At 37.2% G+C, this 20,922-nt stretch overlaps 1 protein-coding gene across 1 annotated transcript; it reads right to left on the reverse strand.

Moving 5' to 3' along the window:
- Positions 1-17,098: 17,098 nt before the first annotated feature.
- Positions 17,099-18,920, reverse strand: LOC140710414 (cysteine and histidine-rich domain-containing protein 1). Its single transcript, XM_073011979.1, has one exon. The coding sequence runs from the start codon at positions 18,823-18,825 to the stop codon at positions 17,827-17,829; it is 999 nt and encodes a 332-aa protein (XP_072868080.1). The 5' UTR covers positions 18,826-18,920; the 3' UTR covers positions 17,099-17,826.
- Positions 18,921-20,922: the final 2,002 nt, after the last annotated feature.

The following is a 20,922-nucleotide window of genomic DNA, read 5'->3' on the forward strand; positions in this document are numbered from 1 at the left end:
TTTTGGTGAGATTTTTCAACTGCCCAGTTCCTCCCCACCGCCTCTCTTGTTCTTGTAGAACATCCGTGTAGATTATTTTCTAGGTCGTCTATGCTTGCCCATATTTGAGGAAGGCCCACATTTGCAGGGCCTCTTCCCAGGGTACAACACACAGGAGAGGAAAGAGAATCGTATTTCAGTCTAGCAGGGATTGTCCTTATTACCTCATTATCGTTTGTTTGTTTGTGTATGTGAGTTTGTAGTCTTTATTTCCTCCAAGCTAGTAGAAATAGACACCTATGATACTGATACTAAGAGTCTCTCTTGTCACCTGCTAAGGAGACTTTCTCTGTGCCTCCTTATTTAGATTTCCTCCTTTGCTTACTGGAATCAAATTAAGCCCAGGACAGTTCTTGCTGGCAGCCTGTGCTTCCATTCAAGCTGGGCAGACGTGAGTTTAGGTGTTTGACCCTTGTCACCGAGACGCGCCCTCTGCAAACGTCTCTGCAGCTCTGTAGCTCAGGGCCTGCCTCCACGCCTTCCCTCTGTCTTCGCCCCTGGCTGCTCCTCAGCACATTTTCTGGTGTTCAGGTTTTGCTCCTTCTTTGAAGGCAAAGATTGCGATTTTGCTTCTTGATCTCCTTATCACTTTTAAGAAATTCCCAGATAATAAAAAATAAAAACTGTTTTATGCTCCTATCTTGTGTCTGGAATACTCCTTAACCATTTTAACAGAACTCATTTCACTACTGTCTACAGACTGACCTATTCTTTCACTTCCTGGGAGTGTGGTTCTACCGTTACTTTCCTTGGGTTCATGGCTATTGCTTTGGGCGGCAGTTGTTTTTCCTGAATTTTGGAAGTTTCCTTATAGAATGGCTTGATTTAATTTTGCCAGAACTCTAAATGATCAGCTGGTTAATCTCTAGCCTTTACGCCAATTGCTCACTTTGCAATTCTTTTTTCTTTTTTGAAATGCAGTCTGGCTCTGTCACCCAGGCTGGAGTCAGTGGCGCGATCTCGGCTCACTGCCAGCTCCGCCTCCCGGGTTCCCGCCATTCTCCTGCCTCAGCCTCCCGAGTAGCTGGGACCACAGGCGCCGCCACCACGCCCGGCTAGTTTTTTGTATTTTTAGTAGAGACGGGGTTTCACCGTGTTAGCCAGGATGGTCTCTATCGCCTGACCTCGTGATCCGCCCACTTCGGCCTCCCAAAGTGCTGGGATTCCAGGCGTGAGCTACTGCGTCCAGCCTCACGTTGCAATTCTTGTGTTACATGAGCACTATAAATCTGGGCTCAAAATCCCCTGTAGGTTTAGAATGAAATTTATTGCGTATGATTTTTTCCCTAGCCCATAGGAAGATGAAAAACTTCCACTGGCATTTTATTTTGTTAGCTGATGGTATTTCTATATTCCATTTTATGGAAATGTGCAACCCTTTGAGGTTACTAGGTATAAAATGTCTGATTATGGGCAGATTATATGCAGTACTAGGAAAGGCAGGAGAAGGGAGAAAATTGGTTTTAAAACAGAACTGCAATGAAACAGTTCCTAAAACAGACCTGCAATTAAATAGTCTTTCTGCGCATTCCTTCTCTTCAGCCTCCCCTGGGTAAGGCTATGCCAATTACTCACATCTCCCGGACTCACATCCAGACTCAGTGGCTCAGGGCTTTCATAGCTGAAGGCTTGTGATAAAATAGTTCACAGGTTTAATTTTGCTACTGTGAAGAAAGTAAAATGACAAATAAATCATCAAAGGAAAGGCTAAGCATTCAGGAGCTTTATTTTGTAATTATGGTGTCTTAAAAACATTTTGCAGCTTTATGCTACTTCATATCAAAGACTGGAGGAGTTCTGCTTCTGTGGATTAAGGAAGTGTCTGAAACCTGGGCATTCAATTGTATCGCACCGTCCTAGTGGAACTAACCATTCTATCTTTAAGGTAATATATGCAAATGAAATTTTACATAGAACCTGAGAAAATTTAAAATGTTCTACATGGAAATGAAAAAAACAAAGGCATAGGAAGACCTAAACATAGGTTAACATGTGTATGGACCTCAGTTATAACTAAACCACTTGCAGCACTAAAATGATTATTCCATTAGGTTGAGGTCTATTTTTATTGGCTTAATGATGACTTCTGCATACCCCTTTGGACATTTTACAAATGCAGTAGTAAATTGAGCTGTGTAGGAGGCCCTTTGATGATGCTTATAAAAGATTGCTTCTATGTTTGCATTCGAGCCTTTTAAGTAGTTCAATAACAAGACTCAAGGCAATTTTGAGGCACAGAGAACAGTTATTTCATTTGTACTTCTATACATTTTCTTTCTTTTTCTTTTGCCTCACTTCTGCTAGCATTACCAAAACTACTTTGCTATATTTTTGCATCCAAGGGAGCAGAATACAAGAAAAACAGTTTATTCACCATGCCTCTGCTGAAACATTTTCACGGAGAAAGCAGGGGACATGCAGTGTGGGATGGTGATCTTCACGGTCTCGACTTCTTAGCCTGGGCAGTCAGTCAGTGGAGGCAGGCGTGCATACCACAGCGACATTTCCATTCTGGAGCCTGAAGGAACCTGATGGAACTTCTGGAGCAGGAGGATGGAGACATCTAAGGTCTTCACAGTAGATTGTCTTTTTACACCTAGAAAGGAAATAATCACGTTCTTTGAGTTACTGCTCCATTGTGTCATCACAACTGGAGACAGTGACACTTGATTGGAGGAGGTATAAATGAAGGGATGGGATTCATAAGCTGTATTTTTACATTTTAAATTTTTGATGCATTCATAATATTTTACCTATTTATAGGGTGCATGTGGTATTTTGTTACATGCATGGAATTTGTAATGGTGATGTCAGGGTATTTGAGGTGTCCATCACTTTGAGTATTTACCATTTCTATGTGTTGGGAACAGTTCAAGTCCTCTCTTGCAGCGATTTTGAAATATGCAATACATCGTTGTTCACCGTAGTCACTCTACTCTGCTGTTGAACAATATAGTTTAAAATGATTCCAAGTAATCTCCACGGACTTATTGAAAATGGGACTAAAGCAACTTAGTTGGTAGGAGAAAGGCAGCACGATGAGAACCAGAGTTAGTGGGTTAAGTAGGAAGCCACAAAATGGGCCATTTGGAAACACAGTCGTTCCCTTTGACAATCATCATGTACACTTGCTGAGCAAATTTTGTTTGGCTTTTAATGTAATGATCTAACACTCAAGTAATATTCCGGAGATGTAAACAGAAAGGAAGGTTATCTATTAATCAAAGTTTTGTTGTTTTTTTCCCAAGGTGGTTTGCTTTAGAGGCAAATGTTATTCAACCAAAGGGATGTTTTCAGAAGGTCTGGAAATTTTGTTCTTACTATTTGAACATAACTTGAATCATCTGGTAAGTTTCAGGAGGCTTAGAATTTTTGTTAGAAGGAATACAAATGTAATTAGGATTTCCCAAGGAAACCAGAGGTGTGCTGCCTATGTCATTGCCTGGTCATATTGCATTCACTCAGTTGCTGTACATCTTCTGTCTTGCTTATAGTGTTGTAAATTACTTGAGGGAAGAAACCATGTTGCAATGTTCTTTGGTATTTCTTCATGTGCTTCATAATGTATAGGACAGAGTAAGTTTTCAATAAACTTTTAAAAAATAAAATAACAAATGAGTGAATATAAAAGTGTTTCATATAAATTGAACAGCAGCCATCTTTCTACCATAGCATTAAAATAGGAATTATTTCCTAGTACTCTTGGGAATTTTAATCTCTTTTCACAATAGTCAACTGTGCAAAGGAGAGAATATTTAATAAGACTCTGTAGTTCTTCACACTGAAGAATCTTTTCTTTCACATAGAAAAGATTACCTAGATTTTAGGTACTGCTATTACATATAATACTGTTTGTTTCTTATTTAACATGCTATTTTAAGAAAAAGCGTTTGGAAAAAAAGTTGATCTGTAAAATGGGAGACAGTTTGATTGCAGCTGTGCCCGTCTTCGGTATTTCAATACCAGCACCTGGTGGGTCAGAAGGAGATGACACATCTAGCTGTAAGCTGAAGTTTGTACGGTGCACCGAGGAGGGATTCTGGAGGTGTATAATTTCAGAATGAGTTGAGTTTACCCTGAAGGAGAAAACTGAAGATTCCAAGAGGAAAGTAATGCTGTGGCTTTGCTAATTAAGCTGTATGTGCAGAGTTGCACTTGACGAAAGTGTGGGCAGCAAGGAAGTTTTTCCTCAAAATAAATATATAAAAGAGAGAAAGAGAGAGCAACTGGCTATTTCGGTTGTTGGTCCCTCCAAATTAAATTAATTGTTGCTAACAAATGTGGCACCTGCTTACTCACTACATAAAGCACTCTATAAAATAAAAATATATGCTTCCAACCTTTGAGAAGTAAAAAAGAAAGATTCTAGAAGGATCCTTAGAATAGGGCGACCTGAACACAGATGGCAATATTCTCTCTCTTGCTCCTCCCTGTGGGCCGATTCAACGCGGGAACCAGGGTAGCATCCAGGAGGGCTTGGATTGGGAGTGGGGATCTGAAGTCTCATTTGAATCCACTGAAAGGGAGAGCAGGTGCAGGGGATGGTATTGAAGTACTGGTGGGGATACAGAAAACTGACAAAGAGCAAGTGAACAGCAGAGAGCTGCCTGTGTCCGTGCCGGGGGCTGGGCTGGAAAAGGCCATGCGGCTGCTCCCCTCCCCCTCAACACAGGGCTTGGGTTTGCAGAGAGAGGCAGACCTGCCCAGGACGTTCCTCCAAGGCTTTCCTGGAGGGCAAACTGGAGTAGAGGGGGATGACTCATGAAGAGGTTTACTTCAAGAGGCAATCGTTGAACTGTACAGCCTGTTTCTTTTTTGTTTGTATGTTATATTTTATAATTAACATGTTTATAAAAGAAAAATGAAGAGTTATGGCAGATTAGGTTCCCTATATGACACAGGGCAATTTGTAATGTTACAAAGAGTTACCTTGTAAATGCCTTTAATATCTGTTAAGTAAATATTCTCATAATCAGCAAATCAACTCTTTATGGAAATGTATGTTTTAAAATTGGATGTAAATGTTTGAAATTTTATTCCAAAATAATTTATTTCCCAAATAATTTGAGTTTTATTTCCAAAATAATTTGAGTAATTTAAGTCTTGGTTCACTGCCACTCTTCCGTGCTCTCATAATACCCTATATGTCTAGTGTGGCACTTATTACATTGTCTAATAATTAATTGTTATAAATAAACTTTTAATTTTAGCATGCTTTAGTATTTACAGAAAAGTTGAAATATTAGAGAGGTTTTTATATTCTACATCCAATTTCCCCTATCACCAACATCTAACATTAGTCTGATACATTCATCACAAACAATGAACCGATACTGCTACATTATTAATAAATAAGTCTATGTGCTGTTTGGATTATCTTAGTTTTTACACAATGTTCTTTTCCTATCTTAAAATCCTATTTAGGATAACACATTACATTGAGTCACTTGGTTTTCTTGGGCACTATTAGACTGTAATAATTTCTTAGACTTTCCTTGTCTTTGAAGACCTTGACAGTTTTGAGGAGTATTAGACAAATATTTTGTAGACTGTTCCTCAATTTGAGTTTATCTGATTCCTTTACTCATGAGTACAATGAGGTTATGGGGTGTGGGGAGGGAGACCACAGGGGTGAGCTGTCGCTCTCTTCCCATCCTGTCAGGGGTACACAGGGTCATTGTGACTGGTTGCTGGTGATGCTGCCCTGAATTATCTGGCTGGGGTGGTGTTTGCAGGTTTCTCCATTGTGAGCTTACTACCCCCAGCATTTCCTTACTGTATGCCATGAAATGAATGCCCTATGCAAAGTCCACACAAAAAGGGTGGGGAGTCGTGCTCCACCTCCTTGATGGGAGAGTATCTATATAAATCATTTGAAATTCTACACAAGCCAATAAGCTATTTTCTCCCATTTACTTATTTCATCACTTACGTATATCGAGATGGACTTTTGAATGTTTATTTTATATGTTAGACTATAATCAAATACGTTATTTTGTTGCTCAAATTGTTTGGATTTGATTCCCATTGAAAGGTCATTCCAGATGGCTCCTGTGTTGTCTTCACAAAACATATCATTTTGTACTTGAGCACTTTCTTGCTTCCTGGAACTGCATGATACTGCAGGCTTATCTTGTATATTTTCTGCCCCAGCCCTAGAATCAGCCATTTCCAAGTCCTGGTTCCTTTTTTTTTTTTTTTTTTTTTTTTTGTCAAAAGGAATCAGCAACTAAGCTCTAGGTGCTAGATGTGCTTGTTGCTGCTAGGATGTTGTTTCTCCTAAGCCATCTCAGCAGAAAGCACACATCTGGAGGTGGCACCAAGATGGCCAAATAGGAGCAGCTTCAGCCTCCAGCTCCCAGTGTGAGTGACACAGAAGATGGGTGATTTCTGCATTTCTAACTGAGGTACTGGGTTCATCTCACTGGGGCGTGTCGGACAGTGGGTGCAGGACAGTGGGTGCAGCCCAATGAGTGAGAGCCAAAGCAGGGCGAGGTATCGCCTCACCTGGGAAGTGCAAGGGGGAAGGGAATTCCCTTTCCTAGCCAAGGGAAACCGTGACGCACAACACCTGGAAAATTGGGTAACTCCCACCCTAATACTGCACTTTACTAAGGGTCTTAGCAAACGGCACACCAGGAGATTATATCCCATGCCTGGCGAGGGTCCTCCACCCATGGAGCCTCCCTCATTGTTAGCACAGCAGTCTGAGATCTAACTGCAAGGCAGCAGTGAGGCTGTGGGAGGGGCACCCACCATTGCCAAAGCTTAAGTAGGTAAACAAAGCTGCCGGGAAGCTCGAACTGTGTGGAGCCCACTGCAGCTCAAGGAGGCCTGCCTGCCTCTGTAGATTCCACTTCTGGGGACAGGGCATAGCCAAACAAAAGGCAGCAGAAATCTCTGCAGATGTAAATGTCCCTGTCTCACAGCTTTGAAGAGAGTAGTGGTTCCCCCAGCATGGAGTTTGAGATCTGACAACGGACAGACTGTCTGCTCAAGTGGATCCCTGACCCCTGAGTAGCCTAACTGGGAGACATACCCCACTAGGTGCAGACTGACACCTCACACATCACATGGCCGGGTACACCTCTGAGATGAAGCTTCCAGAGGAATGATCAGACAGCAACATTTGCTGTCCAGCTATATTCACTCTTCTGCAGGCTCCATTGCTGATACCCAGGCAGACAGGGTCTAGAGTTGACCTTGAGCAAACTCCAACAGACCTGCAGCTGAGAGTCCTGACTGTTAGAAGAAAAAATAACAAGCAGAAAGGACATCCACACCAAAACTCCATCTGTATGTCACCATCATCAAAGACCAAAGGTAGATAAAACCACAAAGATGGGGAAAAAGCAGTGCAGAAAAGCTGGAAATTCTAAAAATCAGAGGGCCTCTCCCCTTCCAAAGGAACGCAGCTCCTCGTGAGCAACAGAACAAAGCTGGACAGATAATGACTTTGACAAGTTGAAAGAAAAAGGCTTCAGACAATCAAACTTCTCTGAGCTAAAGGAGGAATTACGAACCCAGCACAAAGAAGCTAAAATCCTTGAAAATAGATTTGACGAATGGCTAACTAGAATAACCAATGTAGAGAAGTCCTTAAATGACCTGATAGAGATGAAAACCATGACACGAGAACTACATGACAAATGCACAAGCTTTAGTAACTGACTCAATCAACTGGAAGAAAGGGTATCAGTGATTGAAGATCAAATGAATGAAATGAAGCTAGAAGACAAGTTTAGAGAAAAAAACGTAAAAAGAAATGAACAAAGCCTCCAAGAAATATGGGACTGTGTGAAAGGACCAAATCTACATCTGATTAGTGTACCTGAAAGTGACGGGAGAATGGAACTAAGTTGGAAAACACTCTGCAGGATATTATCCAGGAGAACATCCCCAATCTAGCAAGGCAGGCAAACATTCAAATTCAAGAACTACAGAGAACACCACAAAAATACTCCTCGAGAAGAGCAGCTCCAAGACACATAATTGTCAGATTTACCAAAGTTGAAATGAAGGAAAAAATGTTAAGGGCAACCAGAGAGAAAGGTTGGGTTACCCACAAAGGGAAGCCTATCAGACTAACAGCAGATCTCTCAGCAGAAACTCTACAAGCCAGAAGAGAGTGGGGGCCAATATTCAACATTCTTAAAGAAAAGAATTTTAAACCCAGAATTTCATATCCAGCCAAACTAAGTTTCATAAGTGAAGGAGAAATAAAATCCTTTTCAGACAAGCAAATGCTGAGAGATTTTGTCACCACCAGGCCTGCCTTACAAGAGCTCCTGAAGGAAGCACTAAACATGGAAAGGAACAACAGGTACCAGCCATTGCAAAAACATGTCAAAATGTAAAGACCATCAATGCTAGGAAGAAACTGCATCAACTAACGAGCAAAATAACCAGCTAACATCACGATGACAGGATCAAGTTCACACATAACAATATTAACCCTAAATGTAAATGGACTAAATGCTCCAATTAAAAGACACAGACTGGCAAATTGGATAAAGAGTCAAGACCCATCAGTTCACTGTATTCAGGAGACCCATCTCACGTGCAGAGACACACATAGGCTCAAAATAAAGGGATGGAGGAAGATCTACCAAGCAAATGGAAAACAAAAAAAGGCATGGGTTGCAATCCTAGTCTCTGATAAAACAGACTTTAAACCAACAAAGATCAAAAGAGACAAAGAAGGCCATTACATAATGGTGAAGGGCTCAATTCAACTAGAAGAGCTAACTATCCTAAATATATATGCACCCAGATTCATAAAGCAAGTCCTTAGAGACTTACAAAAGACTTAGATTCCCACAAAATAATAATGGGAGACTTTAACACCCCACTGTCAACATTAGACAGATTAATGAGACAGAAAGTTAACAAGGATATCCAGGAATTGAACTCAACTCTGCACCAAGCGGACCTAATAGACATCTACAGAACTCTCCACCCCAAATCAACAGAATATACATTCTTCTCAGCACCACATCACACTTATTTCAAAATTGACCACATAGTTGGAAGTAAAGCACTCCTCAGCAAATGTAAAAGAACAGAAATCACAACAAACTGTCTCTCAGACCACAGTGTAATCAAACTAGAACTCAGGATTAAGAAACTCAATCAAAACCACTCAACTACATGGAAACTGAACAACCTGCTCCTGAACGACTACTGAGTACATAAAATGAAAGCAGAAATAAAGATGTTCTTTGAAACCAATGAGAACAAAGATACAACATACCAGAATCTCTGGGACACATTTAAAGCAGTGTATACAGGGAAATTTATAGCACTATATGCCCACAAGAGAAAGCAGGAAAAATCTAAAATTGACACCCTAACATCACAATTAAAAGAACTAGAGAAGCAAGAGCAAACACATTCAAAAGCTAGCAGAAGGCAACAAATAACTAAGATCAGAGCAGAAGTCAAGGAGATAGAGATACAAAAAACCCTTTAAAAAAATCAATGAATCCAGGAGCTGGTTTTTTGAAAAGATCAACAAAATTGATAGACCACTAGCAAGACTAATAAAGAAGAAAAGAGAGAAGAATCAAATAGATGCAATAAAAAATGATAAAGGGGATATCACCACTGACCCCACAGAAACACAAACTACCATCAGAGAATACTATAAACACCTCTGTGCAAATAAACTAGAAAACCTAGAAGAAATGGATAAATTCCTGAACACCTACACTCTCCCAAGACTAAACCAGGAAGAAGTTGAATCCATGAATAAACCAATAACAGGCTCTGAAATTGAGGCAATAATTAATAGCCTACCAACCAAAAAAGTCCAGGACCAGATGGATTCACAGCTGAATTCTACCAGAGGTACAAGGAGGAGCTAGTACCATTCCTTCTGAAATTATTCCAATCAATAGAAAAAGAGGGAATCCTCCCTAACTCATTTTATGAGGCCAGCATCATCCTGATACCAAAGCCTGGCAGAGACACAACAAAAAAAGAGAATTTTAGACCAATATCCCTGATGAACATCGATGCAAAAATCCTCAATAAAATACTGGCAAACTGAATCTAGCAGCACATCAAAAAGCTTATCCACCATGATCAAGTGGGCTCCATTCCTGGCATGCAAGGCTGGTTCAACATATGCAAATCAATAAACATAATCCAGCATATTAACAGAACCAAAGACAAAAACCACATGATTATCTCAATAGATGCAGAAAAGGCCTTTGACAAAATTCAACAGCCCTTCATGCTAAAAACGCTCAATAAATTCGGTATTGATGGAACGTATCTCAAAATAATAAGAGCTATTTATGACAAACCCACAGCCAATAGCATACTGAATGGGCAAAAACTGGAAGGATCCCCCTTGAAAACTGGCACAAGGGATGCCGTCTCTCACCACTCCTATTCAACATAGTGTTGGAAATTCTGGCCAGGGCAATCAGGCAAGAGAAAGAAATAAAGGGTATTCAGTTAGGAAAAGAGGAAGCCAAATTGTCCCTATTTGCAGATGACATGATTGTATGTTTAGAAAACCCCATTGTCTCAGCCCCAAATCTCCTTAAGATGATAAGAAACTTCAGCAAAGTCTCAGGATACAAAATCAATGTGCAAAAATCACTAGCATTCTTATATACCAATAACAGACAAACAGAGAGCCATATCATGAGTGAACTCCCATTCACAATTTTATTCTTCAAAGAGAATAAAATACCTAGGAATCCAACTTACAAGGGATGTGAAGGACCTCTTCAAGGAGAACTATAAACCACTGCTCAATGAAATAAAAGAGGACACAAACAAATGGAAGAACACTCCATGTTCATGGATAGGAAGAATCAATCTCATGAAAATTGCCATACTGCCCAAGGTAGTTTATAGATTCAATGCCATCCCCATTAAGCTACAAATGAATTTCTTCACAGAATTGGAAAAAGCTACTTTAAAGTTCATATGGAACCGAAAAAGAGCCTGCATTGCCAAGACAGTCCTAAGCCAAATGAACAAAGCTGGAGGTATCATGCTACCTGACTTCAAACTATACTACAAGGCTACAGTAACCAAAACAGCATGGTACTGGTACCAAAACAGAGATATAGACCAATGGAACAGAACAGAGCCCTCAGAAATAATACCACACATCTACAGCCATCTGATCTTTGACAAACCTGAGAGAAACAAGAAATGGGGAAAGGATTCCCTATTTAATAAATGGTGCTGGGAAAACTGGCTAGCCTTCAGTAGAAAGCTGAAACTTGATCCCTTCCTTACATCTCATACAAAAATTAATTCAAGATGGATTGGAGACTTGAATGTTAGACCTAAAACCATAAAAACCCTAGAAGAAAACCTAGGCAATACTATTCAGGACATAGGCATGAGCAAGGACTTCATGTCTAAAACACCCAGTGCAATGGCAACAAAAGCCAAAATTGACAAATGGGATCTAATTAAACTAAAGAGCTTCTGCACAGCAAAAGAAACTACCATCAGAGTGAACAGGCAACCTACAGAATGGGAGAAAATTTTTGCAATCTACTCATCTGACAAAGGGCTAATATCCAGAACCTACAAAGAACTCAAACAAATTTACAAGAAAAAACAAACAACCCCATCAAAAAGTGGGCAAAGCATACGAACAGAAACTTCTCAAAAGAAGACATTTGTGTAGCCAACAGACACAAGAAAAAGTGCTTATCATCACTAGCCATCAGAGAAATGCACATCAAAACCACAATGAGATACCATCTCACACCAGTTAGAACAGCAATCATTAAAAAGTCAGGAAAAAACAGGTGCTGGAGAGGATGTGGAGAAATAGGAACACTTTTACACTGTTGGTGGGACTGTAAACTAGTTCAACCATTGTGGAAGACAGTGTGGCGATTCCTCAAGGATCTAGAACTAGAAATACCATATGACCCAGCCATCCCATTACTGGGTATATACCCAAAGGATTATAAATCATGCTGCTATAAAGACACATGCACACGTATGTTTATTGTGGCACTATTCACAATAGCAAAGACTTGGAACCAACTCAAATGTCCACCAATGACAGACTGGATTAAGAAAACGTGGCACATATACACCATGGAATACTATGCAGCCATAAAAAAGGATGAGTTCCTGTCCTTTGTAGGGAGATGGATGCAGCTGGAAACCATCATTCTGAGCAAACTATCACAAGAACAGAAAACCAAACACCACATATTCTCACTCATAGGTGAGAATTGAACAATGAGAACACCTGGACACAGGAAGGGGAACATCACACACTGGGGCCGGTTGTGGGGTTGGGGGAGGGGAAAGGGATAGCATTAGGAGATATACCTAATGTAAATGATGAGTTAATGGGTGCAGCACACCAACATGGCACATGTACACATATGTAACAAAACTGCATGTTTCGCACATGTACCCTACAACATAAAGTATAATAAAAAAAAGAAAGCACACATCTGTGTACTAACACATTTACACATATACATCTATAATTAATTCTATGTGTATCCATCTGTATCTATATTAAGCAAAACATGAGTTCATAATGATGTCACCAACTCTAATCCAGGACACATAACTCCTTTTAGGTCTTCTTTGTTAATCTGTAACCATCCACACCAACAGTGAGAAACCTGGCTCCCCTTACCACCATCCTTCTACTGATTTATTCAATCTCTGTATATAATACAACCATTTTAGAATTGTTAACCTGTACTCCTATGAGAAATGACTTTACCAACTACAGTACAGTGCTTATGGCAGTTTAGTTTGTCTTTCGTCTCATAGTCATCACTCATTCAGATTTGCTTAGGTCAGCAACTCTTCTCCACATCCTCTTCAGGGAGATTATGGTATACATTTTAAATATATTTTCATTCTTTTGTTACAGTCTGCATTCCATTCTGGTATTCCCTGCCAGTCGAGTTGACTTTGATATCATTTGTATGCATAGAAGTTTCCTCTCTGTGTTATAAAGTTGTATGGGTTTTTACAAGTGGATAGTGTCACATATCCAACAATAAAGTCCCACAAAAAATAGTTTCATAGCCCTAAACATTCCCTGTGCTTTAAATATTTATATTGGTTCTCCCCAATTGTCAGGTTCCTAAGTACTGAACTGCTTTCTCTCTCCACAAGTTTGCCTTTTTCAAGATATCATATAAATGGAATCATACAGTATGTGGCATTTTCAGACTGGCTTCTGTTTAGCAGTTTGCATTTAAGAGTCATTCATGCTTTTTTAAATTGCATAGATCATTTCTTTTTTCTTTTAAATCGCTGAATAGTACTTCTCCATTGTATGTATCTACCACAGTTTGTTTATCCATTTACTTGCTGATGGACATTTTGGTAGTTTCCAGGTTGGTGATTATGAATAAAGCTGCTATAAACATTAGTGTGTAGAGTTTTACTTACAGTCTAACTGTGTCGACTGCGGTTGCTTAATTATATGATAAAACTTTGTTTAGCTTTGCAAGAAACTGTTAGAGTCCTTCAAAAAAGACTGTAACATTTTGTATTCCACCAGCAATAAATGAGAGTTCCTGTTACTCTGAATCCTGACCAGCAACTGGTATTGCCATTTTTTTTAAATACGAATTTTAACTGTTATAATAGATATATAGGAGTAATCCATTGCTGTTTTAATTTCCATTTCTTTAATGAGAAGTGATGTTGAGTTGCTTTCCATCTGCTTGTTTGCAATCTGTATACGTTATTCGATAAGCTTTTTTTTTTTTTAAATGGAGTTTTTGCTCCGTTGCCCAGGCTGGAGTGCAATGACGTGATCTCGGTTCACTGCAACCTCCGCCTCCTGGGTTCAAGCAATTCTCCTGCCTCAGCCTCCCGAGTACCTGGGATTACAGGTGCCTGCCAAAAATTGCCTGGCTAATTTTTGTACTTTTAGTGGAGATGAGGTTTCACCATATTGGCCAGGCTGGTCTCAAACTCTTGACCTCAGGTAATCTACCCACCTCAGCCTCCCAAAGTGCTAGGATTATAGGCTTGAGTCACCGGGCCTGGTCTTTGATGAGTTTTTGTTCAGATCTTTTGCCCAGAATTTAACTGCGTTGCTTGTTCAGTTAGTTGAGTTTTAAAAATTCTTTGTATACTGTGGATATGGGTCAGATACGTAGTTTGAAAATATTATCTCCTAGTCTATGGCTTATCTTTTCATTTTCCTAACAGTATCTTTCAAAAAGCAAAAGTTTTAAATTAAGTTCCAACTACTAATTTTTTTCTTCATTGATCATGCTTTTGCCATTCTGTCTAAAACTCGATGACCGAAAGTAAGGTCACACAAATTCTTCTCTCTTTTCTTTTAGAATTTCTATAGCTTTATATTTTACATATAAGTATACGGTCAACTGTGAGTAAATTTTTGTCTGAGATGTTAAGTCATTATCTAGGTTTATCTTTTTGCATTCGGACATCCAATTGTGCAGACAGCATTTGTGAGAAGACTATCTTTTATCACCAAGTTACATTTGCCTCTCTGTCAAAAATCAAATAACTAGATTTTCTTGGGTCTAATTCTGAGCTCACTGTTCCACTGCTATAATTTGAAATTATTTTCCCAATACCATAGTGTCTTGGTTAATGTAGTTTTATAATAAGTCTTGATCAGATAGTTTCAGTCTTCCAACTTTGTTCTTTTTTCAGTATTGTGTTGTCTATTCTCAGTCCTTTGTGTTTCTACATAATTTTAGAATAAGTTTTTTGATGTCTACAAAACCCAAAACATCCTGGGATTTAGAAGGGATTGGGTTGAGTCACTAGGTTAAGTTGGGTAGAACTGACATCTTTATATAGTAAGTCTTTGAACATGGAATATCTCTCCATTTATTTATACCTTTGTTTGCCTTTACTAGGGTTTTGTTGTTTTCTGTATATAGATCTTATAAACATTTTCTTAAATTTACACTCCAGTATTTCTTTTTGGTGTTATTATAAGTGTTTTAAACATTTAAAATTCTAAAAGCATTAATTTCTCCCCATTAAGGATATTAATTACAGGTTAAAAAAATACTCATCATTATGTTAAGGAAATTCCTTTCTATTCATAGTTTGCTGGTTTTGTTCATAAAAAAGTATTGAATTTTGTTGAATTTTTAATGGATTAATATAATCATATAATTTTTAAAATTTAGTCTGATAAAATGATGAGTTACACTGATTAACTTAAAAATAAAGAACAAACCTTGTGCCCTTGGCATAAACTTTGTTTGATTGTGATGTGTTATCATTTTCAAATATTGCTTAAGCTGTGTTGCTAGTATTTCATTAAGAATTTTTGTGTCTATGTTCACTAGAGATTGGTTTATAGTTTTCTTTTTTTGTACTGGCTTTATCTGGTTTTGTCATTAGGACATTTCAGTGTTCAAAAAATAAATTGGCAATTGTTTCATCTTCTATTTTCTGGAAAAAATTGTTACGATTTTCTATTGCTTCTTCCTTAAATATTTTCTTAAATTTCCCAAGTAAAAGAAAATGAGCCTAGTGATTTCTTTTTAAAAGGTTTTAAACTACTAGTTACATTTCTTTAATAGATAAATGGCTACTAATATTATCTGTTTCTGATAGAGTAAGTTTTGATAATTTGTATATTTCAAGGAATTGGTATACTTTTCTACACTATCCAATTTGTAGTCAAAGAGTTGGTCAGTTATTTCCCTTATCATTTTCATGTCCATTGAATCCATAGTGACAATTGGTAGTTTGTATCATCTTCTTGGTAAGCCCAATTAGAGGTTTATTAATATTATTGATATTTGCAAATAACCGCCTTAGGTTTCATTGATTTCATCTGTTGTTTTTATGTTTTTAATTTAGCTTATATATTATCTGATTTTTATAATTTATTTTCTTCTGTTTGCTTTAGCTTTAATTTGTTCTTGTTTCTTTTGTTTACTGATGTTAAAGCTTAAGTTATTCATTTTAGATATTTCTTGTTTATCCTCTAAACACTTTATTGTTCTTTTCATTTTTATTTTAAATAAATAAATACAAAGCCAGACACACTGGCTCACGCCTGTAATCCCAGCACTTTGGGAGGCCGAGGTGGGTGGATCACTCGAGGTCAGGAGTTCGAGACCAGCCTGACTAACATGGAGAAATCCCGTCTCTACTAAAAATACAAAAATTAGCTAGGTGTGGTGGCACATGCCTGTAATCCCAGCTACTTGGGAGGCTGAGGCAGGAGAATCGCTTGAACTTGGGAGGTGGAGGTTGTGGTGAGCCGAGATCGTGCCATTGTACCCCAGCCTGGGTGACAAGAGCAAAAGTCCGTCTCAAAAAAAAATTGATACAAAATAATTGTACATATCTATGGGGTACATAATAATGTGTCAATACATATAATGAATAGTGATTAGATTAGAATAACATAGCTGTCAGTCATCTCAAACATTTATCATTTCTTTGTGTTAAGAACATTGAATATTCTCTCTTCTATTTGAAAAAAAAATTGTTAATTGCTATATCTCATAAATATTGTTGAGTTTATTTTCATTTCACTGAAAATTTAAAAAATTTTCTCTTGCAATGTCTTCCTTGACTTATAGGTTACTTAGAAGTATGCTGTTTAATTTCTAAATATTTGAGAATTGTTGTGATGTCTTTTCATTATTGATTTCTAGTTTAATTCTGTTGTGGTCTGAGAATGTACTTTGTATAACTTCTGTTTTAAATTTGTCAAGGTATATTTTGTAGCCCAGAATATGGTCTATCATGGTAAATATTCTATGCCTGTTTGAGAAGAATGTACATCCTGCTGTTGTCAGACAGAGTGCTCTATACATTTCTGCTATTGACAGTGTTGTTCAAGTCATCTATATCCTTACTGATTTTCTGCCTGCCTTATTTGTTCAATTATTGACAGAGAAGTGAAGTTTCCAAATATAAAATAGACTTGTTCGTTTTCCCTTTCAATTCTATTAGTTTTTGCCTTGTTTATATTTTAGTTATTTTAAAATATTAAATATTAATTATTTGAATGCTCTGTTGTTAGATGAATTAAAACTTTGGATTGTTGTCTTCTTTTTTTTTTTTTTTTTTTTTTTTTTTTAAATATTTAGGAAAGAGGTTTTTAAGATTATTGCTTAGTCTTATAAAATGGTAAATTGTAACCAAATTGATATCTCTGTATTATTTGTGTTTCCTATACTCTTACATCATACTGCTTGGCAAGTAATGTAAGTTTTGACATAATTTAAAAATTCAAGTAGTTGTAAACAAATTCTAATTTGTTAAACAATTCATATATTCCCCTTTATTTACTATACTACCTCAGAATTAATCCTCCTTAAAAAAGTAATCATCCCACATAGAAAAAAACTGCAGAGCTTCATCTCTTCCTTAAATATTTTCAAGTACTGTAAGAACACAAATCCATGAAAAAACTGACTAAAATTTGATATTTCATCTTGCTTTACTAATTATGGAATAATACGAAGACATAAAAAAAAAAGTTCCTTAATATTTCTTTGCTTAACAGAGAAATACAAAGAAATACTGCAATTATGGTTATGGGCTATTTTCCAGCCTCTTCAAGTATAGGACACAACTATGGTTCCTACCAGTAAGGAGAAATGAATATCAATCAATCTTACATAACACAAAAGAAAGATGAGAGGCACAAAAAGACAAACTGACTTTGGCTTTTAAGAACTTAATGTTAACCCTGAAATGCCACATTCAATAACAAACAACAAAAGATTACAGCAGCAAGCCACCACTTCACACAGTATTAAGAATTCTGAAATATGTAATAGCCTTCCTCCCATCTCCCATTCAATCTGTTGTGTCATCTTTTTGTTTTTCCTGCTTTTTAGCTGCAGGCAGTTCAAGGCTTGCCCACTGCATTGGTTCCGCTTTTCTCATATTGATTTCAATCTTTGTTGCAGTCATAGTTACATAACTTCGCTTTACATCAATCACACCCCATAATTTCACATTTTGATCAAATTCCTTCTCTCCTTCAAATACAATGTGCACATTTAACAATGTGCTATTTGCTTCTACTCGACTAAGTTCTGGAAGTGAATTTTTAGCATATACTGAAATGGTAACTTCACCTCCGGTCTGATGCCAGTCATGTCTACATGGAACAACTTTTTTACCAGCATCTTTTTTAGTCCACATGTGTCTCCCTTTTGTACAGCCCTCTTGGGCTAAGAATGTATTAAAATCAGAAGTTTTTCTTCTACAACAGCTCCAGTATTTCATCCCCTCATGGAAAATAGGTACTCCAGAATGATATACACAGACTTCTTCTAGACTCTCTAGACCCCGATATGTCTTTGAACACCCTCCATTCTTACATGAGGTCCCAATCTTAATTTCATCATTGTCTTCTTCTTTTTTATCTTCTTCATTCCCTGATGACAGTTTAAGTTTATCAAGTGCTTGTTTTAGGGAGGCAGATATTTTTAATTCCAAATTTGTCATTGGTTCATCTGGGCTTGGTCTTTTTATTGCTTCTACTGGCTTAGGGGCTTGAATGATGTGTTCCTGAAATTTAGGTTTTAATTCAGATAGTTCCTTCTTCTCAGTAGTCTTTACTTCAGGTTTGACTGGCTCAGGTGGTTTCTCACTATTATGTCTACCTTTTGTACAGCCTACAATGCTTAAGAAATCAGAAAAATCAGTTGTTCTTCTCTTACAGCAAGACCAACCCTTCAATGCATCGTGAAAGACTGGAACACCTGGGTGGTATGTGCAAGCATCGTCGGAATTGGTCTCGGGATCGAAGCGCTGACCGCAGCCCCGGTTGTAGCACAGCAAGGCCATTTTATTTTCCCACCGTCACAGGCAAGGCCCAAGCACCGGGAACGGCAAGAAGACGCGTTAGCCACTACCGTGTCGCTAGCACCGGTCTGACGACTCGGATTGTTGTCTTCTTGAAAATTGACTCCACCATTATGTAATGTTACTCTTTATCTCTGATAGTCTTAGCTGTTCTGAAGTCTACTTTTTCCAGATTTAATATATCTAATTCATTTTTCTTTTGATTAGCGTTAGCATGGTACATCTTTCTGTTTTCCTTAACTTTTAACCTGTTTCTTTTAGACAATATATACTTGTTTTTGTATTATTAAATCTGGCAATATCTATCTTTAAACTGGTGTCTTAATAGCAACCACACTTAGTGGTTGCTATTATAGTTGTATTAAAATATCATCCTTATAACCATTTTGGATTTACTGCATTTGCTCTTTCTTTTGTTTCTGTTTTCTCTATTTTTACCCAAGCATTTATTTATTTTTTGATATCACCTCTGTTGGCATATACCATATATATTTTTAAAAATATTTTAAATTTTAAAAGATGATAAAGATTGCCACAGATTCTGCATTAGTGTTTTTATTGTAACTATTTTTTAAAATCTTTCTAATTTTGGTTTGTATTTCCACTTTCCCAAAATGTTGTTTAATGCAAACTTTTCTCCAACTTTTCATGTGGAAGACCCCTTTAGATTTTGTTTTTAATTTTAGAATTATTGCATTGGGCCCAGAGAATAATGGTGTTTTTAAAGTTTCTCCTTCATAGAACTTACCATTTCTTTCTTTATGACTTAATATGTCAGGGTTCAACAAACTACAAACCTTATTCCAGATTCATCCACTGACTGTTTTGTATGACTTGTGAACTAAAAAAGAATTTGTACATTTTTAAATAATTTTTTTTAAATTAAAAGTATAGTATTTCAAGATGTAAAAGTATATGAAATTCAAATTTTAGTGTTTATAAATTACACCTTTTTGGAACACAGCCGTATTCCTTTCTGTGTTATGTGTTGCTGCTTTTGTGTGACAGTAGCAGAGCTGCAACAGTCTATTGCCCATGAAGCCTGAAATATTTACTACTTGGTCTTTTACAGAAAAAGTGTGCTGATGCCTGTAACATGAGTTTGGTTTTGGGGACTCTTATGTGTGTTTAAGAAAAAGTTGTATTTTCTTGTATCAGGGTGCAAAATTTGAGATAAAATTATGTTGTTTATGTATTATATCATTGCTGGTTTTTGTTCACTTGATCTGTCTTATTTTGAGGGTGGTATGGCAAAGTCAACTCTTGTTATTTTGTTTCTATCTGTGTCTCCTTACATCTCCTGCAAGTTTCCGCCTTGTATTGGTGGTTGCTGTGTTACTTAGTGCATAAATATCATAATTATTATATTGTTATTATGAATTATGGTTTTAACACTAAAAGGTATCTCTGTGTGTGTGTGTGTGCATGCGCACATAGGCAGTGCTTTTGGTTTGTATTGCAGTTTTTCTCCTTTCATGTTTATACCTTTCTTTGTTTCCATTAGCTTGAAATAAATTCAATATTCTTTCACTTATGTTTTATTTTTCACTTAAATATAATTTCAAACATACAGAATAGGTTTAGAAAGATTACCAAGAAGCCCTGCTGGACATTGGCGTTTGTTTTTCTACATACAAATAATCTAAAATCTGTCGTGCTTTCTTTCTCTTCAACACATGTTGAAGCTGTGAGGTTTAAATGGTGTTATTTATTCTCCCTGTTGATCTGTGTGTACTTTTTGAAAGATATATGGAGACCTTTTGCTTTAGGCAGCCAAAATTACTCTGGTCTCCTATAGGTTTCTAGTTGTGTCCTTTTTAAATTAAAAAAATACATAAAAATTTAAAGACTATATTAAGGCAAAATAATGAATATTATATTTATTATAATTCTGTTTTTTAAGCAATTGTTTAGATTGTTATAGTTACGGCATGTATGAAATCTGTTTAATATTTGGATATTTAATTCAATTTAATCCATAAGTGCTATAAAATTTTATTTAGTAATTATTCCCACCTCCTTAGGAGGAATTAAAAGCAGAATGTCAATTTTGCCACCTTAGGTTTTACAAAGAAAACA

This window comes from Chlorocebus sabaeus, chromosome 26 (genome assembly GCF_047675955.1).
Source record: "Chlorocebus sabaeus isolate Y175 chromosome 26, mChlSab1.0.hap1, whole genome shotgun sequence".
NCBI classification, from domain to species: Eukaryota; Metazoa; Chordata; class Mammalia; order Primates; family Cercopithecidae; genus Chlorocebus; species Chlorocebus sabaeus.

Excerpts from the sequence above, each read along its gene's own strand:
- LOC140710414 (XM_073011979.1), bottom strand. The coding sequence starts at position 18,825 with ATGGCCTTGCTGTGCTACAACCGGGGCTGCGGTCAGCGCTTCGATCCC.